At 22.0% G+C, this 16,429-nt stretch overlaps 7 protein-coding genes and 1 non-coding gene across 8 annotated transcripts; 3 read left to right on the forward strand and 5 right to left on the reverse strand.

The window, feature by feature from the left end:
• Positions 1 to 640: 640 nt before the first annotated feature.
• On the forward strand, positions 641 to 2,464 carry DDB_G0289801 (hypothetical protein; the record flags this gene model as incomplete). The annotated part of the gene is made up of 3 exons (XM_631012.1): positions 641 to 1,390; positions 1,751 to 2,249; positions 2,286 to 2,464. The coding sequence occupies 3 exons, from the start codon at positions 641 to 643 to the stop codon at positions 2,462 to 2,464; spliced, it is 1,428 nt and encodes a 475-aa protein (XP_636104.1).
• Positions 2,465 to 2,573: 109 nt separating this feature from the next.
• On the forward strand, positions 2,574 to 2,939 carry DDB_G0289803 (hypothetical protein; the record flags this gene model as incomplete). The annotated part of the gene is made up of 1 exon (XM_631013.1): positions 2,574 to 2,939. One exon carries the CDS (start codon positions 2,574 to 2,576, stop codon positions 2,937 to 2,939), a length of 366 nt encoding a protein of 121 aa, XP_636105.1.
• Positions 2,940 to 4,124: 1,185 nt separating this feature from the next.
• On the reverse strand, positions 4,125 to 7,902 carry forF (actin binding protein; the record flags this gene model as incomplete). The annotated part of the gene is made up of 2 exons (XM_631014.1): positions 4,125 to 7,598; positions 7,714 to 7,902. 2 exons carry the CDS (start codon positions 7,900 to 7,902, stop codon positions 4,125 to 4,127), a joined length of 3,663 nt encoding a protein of 1,220 aa, XP_636106.1.
• Positions 7,903 to 9,516: 1,614 nt separating this feature from the next.
• On the reverse strand, positions 9,517 to 9,813 carry DDB_G0289765 (hypothetical protein; the record flags this gene model as incomplete). The annotated part of the gene is made up of 1 exon (XM_631015.1): positions 9,517 to 9,813. The coding sequence occupies one exon, from the start codon at positions 9,811 to 9,813 to the stop codon at positions 9,517 to 9,519; it is 297 nt and encodes a 98-aa protein (XP_636107.1).
• Positions 9,814 to 10,554: 741 nt separating this feature from the next.
• Positions 10,555 to 10,851, reverse strand: DDB_G0289767 (hypothetical protein; the record flags this gene model as incomplete). Its single annotated transcript, XM_631016.1, has 2 exons — positions 10,555 to 10,736; positions 10,842 to 10,851. The coding sequence occupies 2 exons, from the start codon at positions 10,849 to 10,851 to the stop codon at positions 10,555 to 10,557; spliced, it is 192 nt and encodes a 63-aa protein (XP_636108.1).
• Positions 10,852 to 12,156: 1,305 nt separating this feature from the next.
• On the reverse strand, positions 12,157 to 12,228 carry tRNA-Glu-UUC-14. The gene has a single exon. It is a non-coding gene; the product is annotated as a tRNA-Glu (tRNA).
• Positions 12,229 to 12,537: 309 nt separating this feature from the next.
• Positions 12,538 to 13,983, forward strand: DDB_G0289769 (hypothetical protein; the record flags this gene model as incomplete). The annotated part of the gene is made up of 1 exon (XM_631017.1): positions 12,538 to 13,983. The coding sequence occupies one exon, from the start codon at positions 12,538 to 12,540 to the stop codon at positions 13,981 to 13,983; it is 1,446 nt and encodes a 481-aa protein (XP_636109.1).
• Positions 13,984 to 14,315: 332 nt separating this feature from the next.
• DDB_G0289771 (hypothetical protein) lies at positions 14,316 to 16,339 on the reverse strand (the record flags this gene model as incomplete). The annotated part of the gene is made up of 4 exons (XM_631018.1): positions 14,316 to 14,656; positions 14,809 to 15,562; positions 15,644 to 15,970; positions 16,157 to 16,339. 4 exons carry the CDS (start codon positions 16,337 to 16,339, stop codon positions 14,316 to 14,318), a joined length of 1,605 nt encoding a protein of 534 aa, XP_636110.1.
• Between the last annotated feature and the right edge of the window lie 90 nt (positions 16,340 to 16,429).

The raw sequence follows: 16,429 nt of genomic DNA on the forward strand, positions 1-16,429 counted from the left end.
TTTATTTATTTTCATTTGTTTATCAAACAAGTTATTTGTATAATAAAAAAATAAAAAAAAAAATAAAAAAAAAAAATAAAAAAAAAAAATAAAAAAAAAATAAATTTTTTCCCAGAAATTTTAGTATTTTAAGAAATTGGCGCCAGTTATTTGGATAATAAAAAAAAAAATTAGTAAACAGATTTATATATAAACTTTTAGAAAAAATTGATTTCTATTTTTATTTTTAATTAGTTTTTTTTTTTGTTTTTTTATTTAATACCATAAATTAATAGTTAACCCAAGATAGTAAATAATAAATATTATAAATATTTTTTAAAAATATTATTTAAAAAAAAAAAAAAAAATTGTATCAATTGAAAATAAATAAAAATAAAAAGATATTTTAATCTTACAACATTTTTATTTATTTTTTGATATAAAACAAGCCAATGAATGAAAAAAATAATACAAACTGTTGTAAGATTTTTTTTTTTTTAATTTTTTAAGTGATTTTATTTTTTTTTTTTTTTTTAATTTTTTAAGTGATTTTTTGTGTACCCAATACCAGAACTGAATTTTTTTTTTTTTTTTTTAAATCGCAAAATTTTGAAAATAATTTTTTTTTTTTTTTTTTTCAATTACATTAATTCCAAACATAATGATATCCAACCAAAGCACAATAAATAATTTTGATAATAATAAAAAGTGTGCACTTCACCCAAATAAAGATATAGTATTCTTTTATTTAGATTGTAAATTAATACCATGTTGTATTCAATGTATATCAAGTAAAGGTGAACATCATGGTCATAGAACTGATCCATTAGAATCAACTTCAAATATTCTTTCATTAATTAATAATTTTAAAGATGATATATATCAAAAAGTAATTGAAAGAATAGAAACCAATGAAAAAATATTAAAACAATCAAATGATAAATACAATGAAATTCAATCACAATTTGATATTAATAATAATTCATTAAAAAAAGAAATTAAAAAAATTCATGATATCATTTCAATCCTAGAATTAGATATTAAAAAACAATTAGAAACAACCTTTGAAAATAATACATTAATAAATACAATTATAACTTCTTCAATCAATAATGATAATCAAATACTTTCAACTATAATTAATTATAATAATAATAATAATAATAATAATAATAATAATAATAATAATAATAATAATAATAATAATAATAAAAATAATAATAATAATAATAATAATAATAATGAAAATGAAAATGAAAATGAAAATGAAAATGAAAATGAAAATGAAAATGATAATATTACAACCATTGAAAAATTAAATAAAATTATGAAATTCAATGGAAATGGAGAAGATTTTATTATTGGTAGAGATACAATTAAAATTATTAAACAATATCAACAGTCATTAATAGTATTATAATAATAATGATAATAATAATAATAATAATAATAATAATAATAATAATAATAATAATAATAATAATAATAATAATAATATAAATATTTCAAATAAATTAAATGAATATGAAAATCAAATCATTCATTTCCATAATCAAATAATTGATGATATTAAAAATAATTTAAAATCAATTTATTCCTTCAGTAATTGTAGATTTAAAATTGAAATCGATGAAAATAATAATAAATTTTTTGAATGTAAGCTTTATAAAGTTTTTTTTTATAAATTATGTTCACATCATTCTAATTACCAAATATAGGGGATAATTTAAAGTTTTATATTTATATAGAGAGTAATTTTCTTAAATTTAAGGAGAATGAAGGTATAGCATTCAAAGACAATTGGAATATTTTATCAAAATTAAAAAATCAATTTCCACCAAATGTAATGCTATTGGATGGATTCAATCAAAAATTAACACCAGGTATATTATTAGATTGTGTCGAATCCTTGTATTTAGGTGATATTAAACAAGAATTAATAATTGGTTCAATTCCTAATACTGTAACTCGTGTCTCTTTACTAGATGGATTCAATCAAAAATTAACACCAGGTATATTACCAGATAGTGTTAAATGGTTGTATTTAGGTTATATTAAACAAGAATTAATGATTGGCTCAATTCCTAATACTGTAGCTCATATCTCTTTAGAAGATGGATTCAATCAAAAATTAACACCAGGTATATTACCAGATCGTATTGAATCGATGTATTTATGTGATATTAAACAGGAATTAATTAATGGCTCAATTCCTAATACTGTAATTCATGTCTATTTAAAAGATGGATTCAATCAAAAATTAACACCAGGTATATTACCAGATGGTGTCAGATAGTTGGATTTAGGTGATATTAAACAAGATTTAATGATTGGTTCAATTCCTAATACTGTAACTCGTGTCTCTTTAAAAGATGGATTCAATCAAAAACTAACACCAGGTATATTACCAGGTGGTATTGAATGGTTGTATTTAGGTGATATAAAACAAGAATTAATAATTGGTTCAATTCGCCCAAGTTCCTAATATTGTTACGAATGTCTATTTATTGAGTGGATTCAATCAAAAATTAACACCAGGTATAATACCAGATGGTATTAAAGGGTTGTATTTTGGTGGTATCAAACAAGAATTAATGATTGGTTCAATTCCTAATACTGTAACTTTTGTCTCTTTATTGAATGGATTCAATCAAAAATTAACACCAGGTATATTACCAGATGGCGTTAAAGAGTTGCTTTTTGGTGATACCAAACAAGAATTAATAATTGGTTCAATTCCTAATACTGTAACTCGTGTCTCTTTATTGGATGGATTCAATCAAAAATTAACACCAGGTATATTACCATATGGTGTTAAATCGTTGAAATTAGGTGACATAAAACAAGAATTAATGATTGGATCAATTCCTAATACTGTAAAGGAAGTAATAGTTTTCAAAGGTTTTAAACTACAAATCGAACCTTATGTTTCAAAAAATGTAAGAATAATTTTTACATGAAATTTAGAAAAACAATAATATTAGGTCAAATAAAACTATTCCAATAAAAAAAAATAATAAAAACAAAATTAAAACTTCACAACAATTTTATAGAATTTTTTTATTTAGCCAATTTAGAACAATGATAAAACGCACAGATAATAAATAAGACAATTGTATACACCAAATTTGCCTATTTCAGAGATCAATAAAGAAATAAGAAAAGAAATTAGATCAAATAATAAATATAGAATCAATATCCACGAGATATCTGAAAAAAAAAAAAAAAACTATTGACCCTCTTTAGAGATATAAAATAAAAAACATTGTATTCGTCTCACCATTTAAAACATTTAACTGATTATTTAAATAATAAATAAATAACAAATTAAAATAAAAATTAATAATATCAATAACAAAAACCTGAAAAATCCTAGATCGTCATATTTAAATAGAAGGTAAATGCAAAAGAAAGAACTCTTGATGAATGGGAAACAATTATTTGAATTTTCTGATTTTAAATTATAAAGAGTAGTTGATGATATTTTAACTAGTCCATTGTATTTTCAAAAAAAAATTTAAGAAATATTTAATCTTAAATCATTTTGTTTTTATTTTTTTTTTTTGCCAAAACAATGATATTCAACCCCAATCATAACAAAATAAATAATATTGATAATAATAAACAGTTTACTTTACCTAAACAAAGAAATAATATTCTTTTGTTTAGATTGTAAATTAATACCATGTTGTATTCAATGTATATCAAGCAAAGGTGAACATCATGGTCATAAAACTGATTCATTAGAATCAACTTCAAATATTCTTCCATTAATGAATAATTTTAGATGGTGTGTTTCAAAAAGAAATTGAAAGAATAGAAATCAATCAAACAATATTAAAACAAATAAATGATAAATACAATAAAATTCAATAACAATTTGATAATGATTCGTTAAATATTTTTCTTTTTTTTAATTTTTTATTTTCAGATGCCCAGAAAGGTTATGGTAATGTTTGCAATAATAAATAAAATTTAAAAGAAATAAATAAAAATATCAATAAAAATTACAAATTAATTAGTTCTGCGGGTTAATAAATGGATTTTTAATCTTTAAAATTTAAATATTTTTAGTATAAATTAAATTTTATTTTCATTTTTACATGTAGTATTTTTTAGTTTTTTTCTTTTTTTTTTTATATATATTAAGCATCGAAATTAAAAGTATCTATTCTTGAATGCATTGTTTGTTTGCTTCTCATTACAATTGTTAAAGCTTTAGCGGCTACATTAATATCTTTTTTATTTATATCTTCAGATTCAGTTGATTCGCATTGTTTTTCTTTTTCTTTTTCCTTTTCTTTATCTTTATCGGATGATTTTGAAGTTTTCTTTTCTCTTCTACTACCAGATTTTGAAGGGGTAATATCCAATTCAATACCACTTGGAGTAGTGATGGTGATTGAAGAGGTATTAGAATTTTCAGATTGTTCAGAGATAGTGGTGATGGAACTAGAATCATCAGTATTTTCTTTTGTACCTTTTAGACGTCTTCTTTGTTTAAAAGCATCACCATCTCTAACTGATTGCATGATATCTTCAACCATACCACCATCACCAACAGAAGTTGAACTTGAAGCCAATGGATTTTTATTATTTGTACTTGAGGCTATTTTACCATTCATTCTCTTTAATTGTTGAGCTTTCTTTGCTTTTGCTTCATCCCTTTTAATTGCACGTTCAGCAGCTTCTTTATCTCTTTGGAAATCTTTATAACATTTATCAAACATAACGATGAAACGATTGATTGTAACAAAGAATTCCTCAGAGGGTATTTTAGATTCTTCACCAAATAACACTGCCAACTCTTGGAAATTCTTTTCTGCTTCTTGAAATTGATCAAATGCAATCTTAATTTCAATATTTGCATCCTTTATGAAATCATCCATAGTTGAGAAGAAATAAGACTCCTCTTTACTTCTCTTCATTTTACCAATACCATTATTAACGGCGTCTAAATCCTTTTTAAGTAAATTTAAATCTGCACTAATTGTATTCATTGAGATTTTAACACATTCTTGAACACCTGATAAATCATCCATAAATTTGAGAGAATCTGGGAATTTTTGCTCCAATTCACTAATAATGTAAACTAAAAGATTTGATTTATTATTTGCAGTTTTAGTATCGGCCAATTTAAGTAATGCATCCAATTTGAAACCAAAACAATCACCTCTTGCGGTACCACCATTTAAAAAGTTACCAATGATTAAAACCACTTCCATAACCTTTAAAAAGTTTTTACTATTTTTTATATCTTTAATTGTTTTTGTGAATAACTCTAAATCTGGTTTAATCTCTTTAAGTTTATCTGGGAATAAAATTTTCAAATAGAATGATTTAACTCTTTCTGCTAAACTACTAACTGAATCCATTTCCAATAGAAAGTGTTCTGCTTTGGTTAACATTTTCAATTCACCATCTTTTTTAAGATAATCTTTAATCGCTTCCATATCTTCATCAGTTGGTAAATATTGTTCCAATGCTTTCAATGATTCCATCGTAAAGATATCTTCATCCAATGTGTATAATGCAGTTTTAATCTCTTCTAGTGGACATTTAAACTTTGAGAGATAGATTGCTAAATTTTGAGATTTCTTTGGATCAATAACTGATACTGTACCTGGTTTAGTTGATGATGTTGATTTCTTATCTGATGCTTCCAATTTCTTTTGAGAATTTGCTTCTGGTGCAAAGAATAAATTTTCAATCTCACCAACATTTAACCAATCCGTCTTTATAGTACCAAGATTTGTAAATATAGTTTCACCCAATTTCTTATTTGGAATTTTTGTCCATTGGAATTGTTTAACTTTTGTAGTTGGTTTTGATACTGTGAATTTTGGTGCATTTGCTGGTGGTTTATTTGAATTAAATAATCCAAATCCACCTCCACCTGGTGGTGGTGGTGGTCCGCCTTTACCTCCCATTGGTGGTGGTGGTGGTGGTCCACCTCCCATCATTGGAGGTGGTGGTGGTGGTGGTGGTCCTCCTCCTCCCATCATTGGAGGTGGTGGTGGTGGAGGTGGTCCTCCTCCCATCATTGGTGGAGGTGGTGGTGCTGGTGGTGCAGGTGGTGGTGTTGTTACAATTGGTTCTTCTTTAATAATTTGTGTTGGTTCTGGTGTTAATGTTGATTCTATATTTTGTTGTTGTGGTTGTTGTTGTTGTGCTACTTCAACTTGTGATTTAAAATCATTTGATAAACTATCAGAAGATGAAGATGATAAATTTGATTTTGATTTTTCTTTTAATTGTGATGATGAAATTGGTGGTTTTGATGATTTTGGATTTAAAGGTGGTTTTGATGTTTGTTGTTGTTGTTTACGTGGTGATTCATGATGTGGTGAAGATTCTTCAGGTGTATTAATAACATTTATATGATCATCACCATCACCACCAGGTGGTGAAAAGAAATTTGAATCAATTCTTTTCATTTGACCACGTAATTTAATAATTTCTTGATCTTTTTGTTTTACAGTATTAAACATATTACTTTTGAGTACAGATGATTCATGACTTCTAGAGGAGAGTTCTTGATTTGCAATGTTTAAATCAAAGTTTGCTTTTTTCAATTGATCTTTAACCTTTGCCAATTCTTCTATATTCTTTTGAAATTCAGATTGAAGTGCAACAGAGGGTGCAGTACTTGCCAAAAGATCCTCTAAACTAACTTTACCATCGTCATCACCAATCATTGGTTTATTGACAGAGATTTGTAATACCAACTTTTCAATGAGGAACCAACTTAACATACCCACTTCAGTATCGGAAGATATTGATAACAATGATTGGAGTATTGCCAATAGTGGATGATGTAATCTGTCTTTGGCCTGTTTATAGATTTCATTAAAGATCACTTGAGGATCATTGATATCAATATCTAAATCCTCGAAACGTTCCGATAACTCCTCTTGATCAGCACGTTGTTCATCTTCATAAACATCTATTTGTGTGAGTAAATCGGGAGCCTCTTCATAGGGAATATTTTTATTTACACTAATTACCTCATCCAATCCCAATCTTGTAAACTCAGTTCTCAATTGAATACGTTCATCGATTTCCTCTGATGAATTTACAATACCATTGACCAAAGTTAAACAAGTTGTTAAATACTCCTTATCTGATGAATTCATTACTTTCTTCATTGATTCCACTAAAAATGTAAATCTAAAACGTTCCTTACGAACTTGTTTAAAGTGTGTCATTGCCTCTAGAATCAATTGATAACCTTTCTCTGAGATCATACATATCGCTGTCAATATTTCAAATACACTCGATCTTGTATCCGCTTTTGGTGTATCCATTGATGTGATTAACCTAATCATTGAATTGGGTGTTGCTATCGCTTTCTCTATACCATACTTTGAGTTTAACAATGATAATAAACATGTTACCGCTAACGATTGTAATATAACATCACTATCCTTTTGACCATTCCTTTCAATGAATGCTAATACATTCAATAATGCCTCTATACCATTACAATCTATCAATGACTTTGACCATGCTGATGGTTTACTCTGTAATGATGAACATAATTGTGCCAAAATTTCAATATTTGGTAATAAATTAATTGTATTTACAAAAAATTCTGGTGTATCAACTGCTTTACCTTTCTAAAAAAAAAAAAATAAAAAAAAATAAAAAAAAATAAAAAAATAAAAATTTTATATTAATAAAATAATAATATTAGTAATTATAAAATAAAAAAAAAAAAAAAAAAAAACATACATCATCAAATTTATCAGCTGATTTTGAATTTGTTGAATTATTTCCATCTGGTTGAAGACTTGAATATGCCATAGAATAACGTTTATTTGCTTTGGCTGGTAATGAAGATAAAAAATCATTCTCTGACTCTGTTGATCCTTTTTCGTCTGAATCTTTATCTTTTTTCTTTCTACCAAAAATTCTATTCATTTTTTAGGGGTTTTTTTTTTTTTTTTTTTTTTTTTTTTTTGATATTTACAATATATATATTTATACAATTGTTTTTATTTTACTAATCTATTTTTATGTGATTATTTTTTATTTTGTGTGTTTTTTTTTTTTTTTTTTTTGTATGTTGACTAAATTTTATTTGTGTTTTTACTAATGATTAAAAAAATATTAATAATCAAAATGCGTTGTTGATAAATTATAATAATAATTAAAATAAAATAATAAAAGTACAAAAATAATGAAAAAAAAAAAAATGAAAATTGTTATTTATATTTATCTCCTCGCGGTTATGTTTTTTTTTGATAAAAAAAAAAAAAAAAAAAAAAAAATATTTAAAAAATTGTTTTTTTTTTTTTTATAAAAAAAACAATTTATTTTTAAAAAAATTTATTTTATTTTAAAAAAAAAAAAAAAAAAAAACCCACTATCTATATCTAGATTTATATAATCTGTATTTTTTTTATTATTATTTTACTTTGATTCAATATCTAAAGTAAATAAATGTTAAAAAAAAAAAAAAATGATTTATGATGGACTAAAAAAAAAAAAAAAAAATTAAAAAAAAAAAAAAAAAAAACTATTTTTGGTGAAATAAAAAAATGGCAATTAAAAAATAAAAAAATAACAATATTATGAAATGATGGAATAATTACTAAATATTTTATGATTAAATTATGATTGTTTGGCGATATGAGTATTTAGGATAAAAAGTTTTTTTTTTATTTGGTTTTTTTTTTTTTTTTTTTTTTTTTTTTTTTTCTTATGGTTTTATTTTTTATTATTTTCTAATTCTTTTTCAAAATATTATATTATATTTCATTAATGGTTATATGAATATTTAGTGAGGGTACATCTATTTTTTTTTTTTTTTTTATTTATTTTTAACCTTTTTTTTTTTTTTTTTTTTTTTTTTGTTTGAAATAGAATTTATTTATATATAAATAATCAAATAAATTGGTATTATATGTGCGAGTGGTTGTATAAAAATGTAATTGGAATTGTGTGTGTGTGTGAGTGTGGTGAATATGTGTGCATGTGAGTTTCTGAATTTCTTTTATTTTTAACTTTTTTTTTTTTTTTTTTTTTTTTTATTCCATTTATTTTTTTTTTATTTTAAAATTATTTAATTATCTTTTTTTTTTATCTTTGATGATTGCATCATGTAAATATGCTATATGTACATGAAATATTACTCGAAATTTCAAAGTAAAAAAACCTAATTTCAATTTTTCCCAAATTTTATATTGCCATTTTTATTAATTTTTAAAAATAGATAATATGTTATGAATAATTTTCTTACATTATTTGCGCAATGTCACATCACTGTATTAATTTTAATTTTACAAAGATAAAAATAAAAAAAATTATAAAAAAAAAAAATAAAAAAAATAAAATTTGGATAAAAAGTTGGATAAAAAAAAAAAAAAATAAAATAAAATAAATAAAAAAAAAAAAAAAAAAATTTTATTTCAAATAATTGCTTTGTTTTAAAATTAATTGAAAAACTTTTTAATTAAAAAAAATACTTTTTTTTTAGTTTTTTGTTTTGTTTTTTGTTTTTTTTTTTTTTTTTTTTTTTTTTTTTTTTTTTGATCAAAACGTTAATGAGAATGGAAATGGTTCATTGTCTATTGAATATGGTCGATTTAAATAATTGTTTAAACGATTTAATTCATTGATGATAGATTGTTTAAAAACAGCACTTGAAAAAAATAATGTTTGTCCAGGTCTTTCTGAAAGTTGGAAAAATAATATATCGTTTGCTCCTATTGAATTCCGGTTAAATTTCCTTTCTGTAATTTTAGTTTTAAAACCAACACCAAAATCAACTTCTTGTAATGTTGAGAATTTTAAAGAATGTTCTATTCTTTCCAAAATAATTCTAAACATTTTTAATTATTTTTAATTTATTTTTTATTTTTTTATTTTTTTATTTTTGATTGTCTATTTTTATATTTTAATTAAATTAATTTGTTTTAAATTATATATTTTTTTTTTTTTTTTTTTTTTTTTTTTTTTTTTTTTTTTTTTTTTTTTCATTAATTAATTTCAAAAAAAAAAATATCTAAAAGTTGCCAAATAATCATTATGGCTACACTTCCCCAAAAAGCCAAAAAAAAAAAAAAAAAAAAAAAAATGTAACATCATCATTTTTGCAAACATAATCATTACGATAAATTTAATTTCAAAATTTCACACTTTTAAAAACAAAAATAAAAATAAAAATAAATAAAAAATAAAATAAAATCTGACACCAACAAAAAAAAAAAAAAATAAATTTTTTATTTCATTTTATTTTTGATTTGGTTCAATCAAAAAATATAAATAATTGAATTCATTATGATATAATTTTATTTATTTCTAATATGATTTTAGTAATAGAGTACTCAAAAACACACTAAATGACATAAAATATTAAAAAAATATATATATATATTTTTAGATTTGTTTTAATAAATAAAAATAAAAATTAAAAAATAAAAATAATAAAAAAAATAATAAAATAAAAGGTATTGATACAACATTTGGCATTTTTTTTTTTATTTTTAGAAAGTGTTGTTTTTTTTTGGTTTTTTTTTTTTTTTTTTTTGAAAGGTGGGGTTTCCTTTTTTTTTTTTTTTTTTTTTTTTTTTAAGTTTTATTATAACCAGGTTTTGTATAAGTGAAGGTAATAGTAGGAGTTGCTTTAATTTGTATCGAATCAGACTCGCAAACTATATTTGAGCCATATTTATTCGATCTAAAACCGATAGAGGCATTTGGGGTAACTCCTTGATTAGAGTTTTTGCTTAAAATAAGATTTTTTAAATTATCTGTTTGAAAAAAAAAAAAAAAAAAAAGAAAGTTATTATTTAAGTTATTTCTTATTACAGTTAAAAATATTTTTTATAAAGCACATCTTTTTAGAACATATTTACCAACAATCATTTTTACTAAATTACAACATATCAATTAAAAAAAAAAAAAAAAAAAAAAAGAAATAAAACAAAAGTAAACAGTAAAAAAAATAAAAAAAAATAAAAAAAATAATAATTAAAAAAAAATAAATAAAATAAAAATAATAAAAATAATAAATAAAAATATATTCAATTATTATAATTTTGCGTTTAATCTCATTTAATTGAGATTTACAAGCACACTATGGTGGGAGTGTGGTAATAGCAATTATTTTCCCGTGGTATCTAAGCTATTCTAAATTGGTATAATAATAATAACACACATTGTTTTTATGTTAAAAAAAAAAAAGAAAAAAAAAACAATATTCTTTGTAGGTCTTAAATATCTAAGATAAATCAACTTGATCAAGTAAAAATAAAAATAAAAATAAAAATATTAAATATATGAATAATAAAAATTTGTTAGGTTATTCAGATATATAATTAGTGTTTTAAAATTTTTTTTATTTTGAGTCTTGGATTTATATTTATTTTATTTCAGAGAATCTAATAAAAATAACATTGAAATCTTGTATTTACAATTTGAAGTTTAATCTCCTTAATTTGGTGATTTGATTTTGGAAATCAATAAGATCTTGGGAATTGTTAAGATCTTTTGATAGAATAATTATTAAGTTTTTTTCTTGATATATTCAGTATGACTGGATTATTACATTGAAGAGTGAAAAATTTCATCTTTAGAAGGGTTATCGCTTGACAATTTTTTATATTTTTTTTTTTCCTTATAATATTGATAAAACAAAGCTTATCCATTAGAGACAATAATAATTTTAAAAATAATGCAATTATTATTATTTTTAATTTCAAATAACCAATTTTTTTTTTCTTAATATTGATTATTCAATGATTATGTTTTAAAAGAGAAAAACAGTTAATAGGTTAATTTTCATTGGTTTTAATTTTAATACAGATTTAATTATAAAATAACAGCTGGTTTTTTAAAACTCAACAAAATTTTATTTAACTATTCATTTATATAATTTTTTTAAAAAACAGCAATAATAGTAAAAACATCTTCTTTTTAAATCAAAATTCTGTTTTAGATAATTTAAACTAAAATAAACTGGTCAAATGAGCTGATTCTGTAAGATAATACTTTGCAAGTTTATTTCTTTAATTAAAACATTTGTTGGAAAGTCAAGCTGATAATCATAAGGTTCTTTTCCAAGGGTACAAAATGGTAGAATTATATGTAGTCTTTGTAAAGAAAAGATTGTAATTGTTTGGATATTTTAGTGAGAATCGAACCCTTGCTCTAATTTTTTTGATAAAAAAGCTCCCCATTCGGGAATCGAACCCGAGGTACCAGTGTGAAAGACTAGAGTGTTACCGACTACACCAATGAGGAATTAGATGAAATTTTTAAAAAATTAATTAAAATTTGTTCGCGTAAAAATTTAGTTTCAAAAATTATTAAAATACTTGGATTTATTTTTTTCTCAAAATAGTTAAATATTACATAGTTTTTGCAATTTCATATTTAATTTTAATATTAATTATTTATTATTCTTATTCCTATTTATTCCTATTATAAACATTATATTTTTTTTCAAAAAAAAAAAAAAAAACCGAAGGTCACATTTTTTATTTTTTTTATTTTTTTATTTTTATTTTAAAATTAATTTACTTTCTTTCTCTGTCAACAAATTAACTAAAAATGGTCAGAGCCGATAATAATAGTAGTACAATAACAGAAGAAGAATGGGAAAGTTACGATGAAGAAGATTTAAATGAAAATCAACAAGATGATGATTATTCAAGTGATGAAGATGAATATGACGAGAATGCAATTGTTTTCAATGAAGAAGATTTTGAAGATTTGGAAGACTTAATGAATGAATTTGAACAAAATAAAAAAGAATTTGAAGAGAACCCAAAATCAATGGAAGAGAATATTAAATCTGCTGATAAGAAATTAAAAGAAACCACTACCAAAACAAATAAAAAATCAACACATTTGGATTCAAAACAAAAACCACCACAAAAAAAAAAAACTGATGAAAATTTTGATAAAAAACAACAAAAGACCAAAACCCAAGAACAAACACACACACAACAAAAAAAACAACAAAAAGTAGAACAACCAATAAAAAAAGAGGAAAAAACAACAAATAAAGATAAAAATAATAATAATAATAAAGATAAAAAACCACAATCAACAAAGAAACAAACTGAAAATATTGTTAAAAAGGAACAACCAAAACTAGAAAAACCAAATAACAACACTAATAATAATAATAATAAAGAGCCAGAACAAACTCAACAAGATGAATTTTTTATTAAACCAACTAAAAATATTGATGATTTCTTCCTTAGCAATAAGAATGATGATAAAAAAGATTCTGATTCAAAATCAACTGAAAAAGTTGAACCAAATTTAAAATTCAACCCAAAACCATACGAAATTGAAAGAAAACCATATATAAAATCAACAATAAATACAACCCAAATTCAAAATAATAATAATAATAAAACTTTTAATAATAACAATAATAATAATAATAATAAAACTTTTAGTAGTAGTATTAATAATAATAATAAAAATAATAATAATGAAGAAACATTCCATAATAATTATAAAAATAATTATAAATTTAAAGAGAATCGTAATTTTAATGGAAATAGTACAGGTAGAGAATTAACAGAGAAAGAGAAATTAAATAGATTTAAAAGAATTGCAAGTCATAGTAAAAGTCAAAAGAAAATTGAAGAAAGAATTAATGAAAGTATAGATTCAAAAAAAAGAAATATGGAATCATTATTTGTTACATCTTTAAATGATGATAAAGCAGTTAGAATGAAAAAGAAACAACGTTTAGGTCAAAGAGCTAGAAAATTATTAGCTGAGAATATATTTGGTAAAGATGCAAACCATCTTAAAAATTCAAATCCAAATTCAAATTCAAACCCAAATCCAAATCCAAATCCAAATAATAAAAATAATAATACAAAAACACCAACAACAACAACACCAACAACAACAAAAACAACAGCAGCACCTGAAAAATCTCATCCATCATGGGAAGCAAAGAAAAAACAAAAAATTTCGACAACAATCCAAATTGGTAATAAAAATAATGATATAGTTACTTTTGATGATTAATTAATTAAATAATAAAAAAAAAAAAAAAAAAAAAAAAGAAAGAAAACTTTATTTTAAATTTATTATTTTATTGTTTGATTTTTTATATATATTATTTTATTTTTATTTTTTATAAAATTGGTGAATATAATTTATATTTATTTTTATTCTCTTTCCAAATAAAATAAACCAAAACAAAACAAAATACTTTAACAATTGTTAAACCAATATTAATTTCAGAATAGGTAACAAATGTGAAATTATTTAAATAAACGAATAAATACTATTTAATAATAAAGAGTAGTAAGAGGGGGGAGGTATTAGTATATATATATTTATTTATAATTTATAATTTATAATAAAATGTTTATACATACTTCAAGTAAACCTACTACTGCTACAACAACAGAGGATAAACCTAATAATTTTCCATAATTATTATTACCAAATACATCGGATAAATAAATGAAATAAAAAGACCATAATGAAACATTTGTAAATGAAGCGAAAATAAATGTACCAAGTTGAACTTGATCGACATTAATTGAAGATAAAACGCCAAATACCAGTGCGAATACATTTACCAAGAAGCAATTTATATGTAAACTTGTTTTAACCATCATCCAACCAACTAATGGTATAAAGAATACACCACCACTCCACATATAATTGAAAATATCTACATAAATTTGTTCTTTTGTAATTTATTTTTTTTAAAAAAAAACAATAAAAATAAATTAGAATAAATTATTAAATTATAATAATAATAATAATAATAATAATAATAATAATAATAATAATAATAATAATAATAATAATAATAATAATTTTAAATTTTATACATACTATCTTCAAACATGTCATTAACGACACCCATATAATAAACCAAATGAAGTGAATTAAAACTCATATAAAAACAAAGTAAAAAGAATTCTTTTGAAAATATTTGAGTAAATACTGGTTGTTCTCTAACATTTGAAAATAAATTTAATGATTCTGGATTAATTTGATTATTTTGAATTGATGAAACTTCTGAATTACCATTACCATTATTATTATTATTATCATTATTGCCATTATCATTGTTATTATCTGAAATTGGTATATTATTTAAAATTTTAAAATCATTAATTGGTATAAAAGGTTTATTTCTTAATAATATCCAAGTTGGTATGAATAATGGTACTAATAATACCATATAACCCAAGAATATATATGAAACTTCAATTGAATATTTATTTGCAATTACACTAAAAACTTTGAAAATGATTGAAGAACCTACAAACATACCACTAAATAATGATGTTATACCACTACTTGTTGATGGAAATAAATTACTAATATGTAATAATGATACTTGACATGCTGGACCACCAGTACCAATCAATGCAAATGATAGAATATATAGATTTGCTTCATACAAATATGAACAATACCATAATATACAACCCAAAACTAATAATAGAAATGATAAAAAGTTGGTTTTTCTTGGTCCATATCTATCATAAATTGCACCTGTTAAAAATGCTGATCCTGTTGATGTAAATGCACCAATAGTATATACTAAATTTAATCTTGATGCTTGACTTGGACATGGTAACTATAATAATAATAATAATATATGTGATTGTTAATATAAAATTAATAATATTTATTTATTTATTTATTTATTAAATATTACCTCTTCACCATCCTTACAAAGATATTTAAAAACATTTTGTTTTTCTAATTCATATTCTAATGCTGGCCAACCAAATACCATACCAGATACTAATAACATTTGAAATGATGCTAAAATCATCGTTATATATCTTGATTTATTTGTATATATTGATAAACTTGCATCATTTGCTTCCTTTTCAATTAAAATTCTTTGTTGGTTGTTTGTTGATGAAGTTGATGCTCCATTCTTTATTTTTTTATAACCTCCACTTCCGTTTTCATTATAATTATCTTGATCTATATCATAATTACTAACTTTAGTGTAATCTTTCATATTAATTACTTGCTTTATTTTTTGATTTTTTTTTTGATAAAGCTATAATATAGAAAAGTTTCCTTTTTTTTTTTTTTTTTTTTTTCTTACTCTTTTTTTTTTTTTTTTTTTTTATATGAATAAAAAAATAAAAAAAAATAAAAAAAAAATATTTGTTTTATGTGTTGTTAAATAAAATTAAAAAATAAAAATAAAAACAGTTCTAATCAGAAGTTTTAAAAAATAAATAAAAAAAAATAAAAAAAATAAAAAAAATTGAAAAATAAAAAAAAAGATTTTTTTTTTTTTTTTTTTTTTTTTCAAAAAATATCTTTTTTTTTTCCATTTCTTTTTCAGTATTGATTTAAATCGATTAAATTTTATTATTCCATTCCATTTCATTTTTTTTTTTTTTTTTTTTGTATATATTTGTGAGTCAAATTTAAAAGGTGAATTTTCCAAAAAAAAAAAAAAAATAAACATTCTAAAAAA

Source organism: Dictyostelium discoideum (genome assembly GCF_000004695.1).
Source record: "Dictyostelium discoideum AX4 chromosome 5 chromosome, whole genome shotgun sequence".
In the NCBI taxonomy this organism is placed as follows: Eukaryota; Evosea; class Eumycetozoa; order Dictyosteliales; family Dictyosteliaceae; genus Dictyostelium; species Dictyostelium discoideum.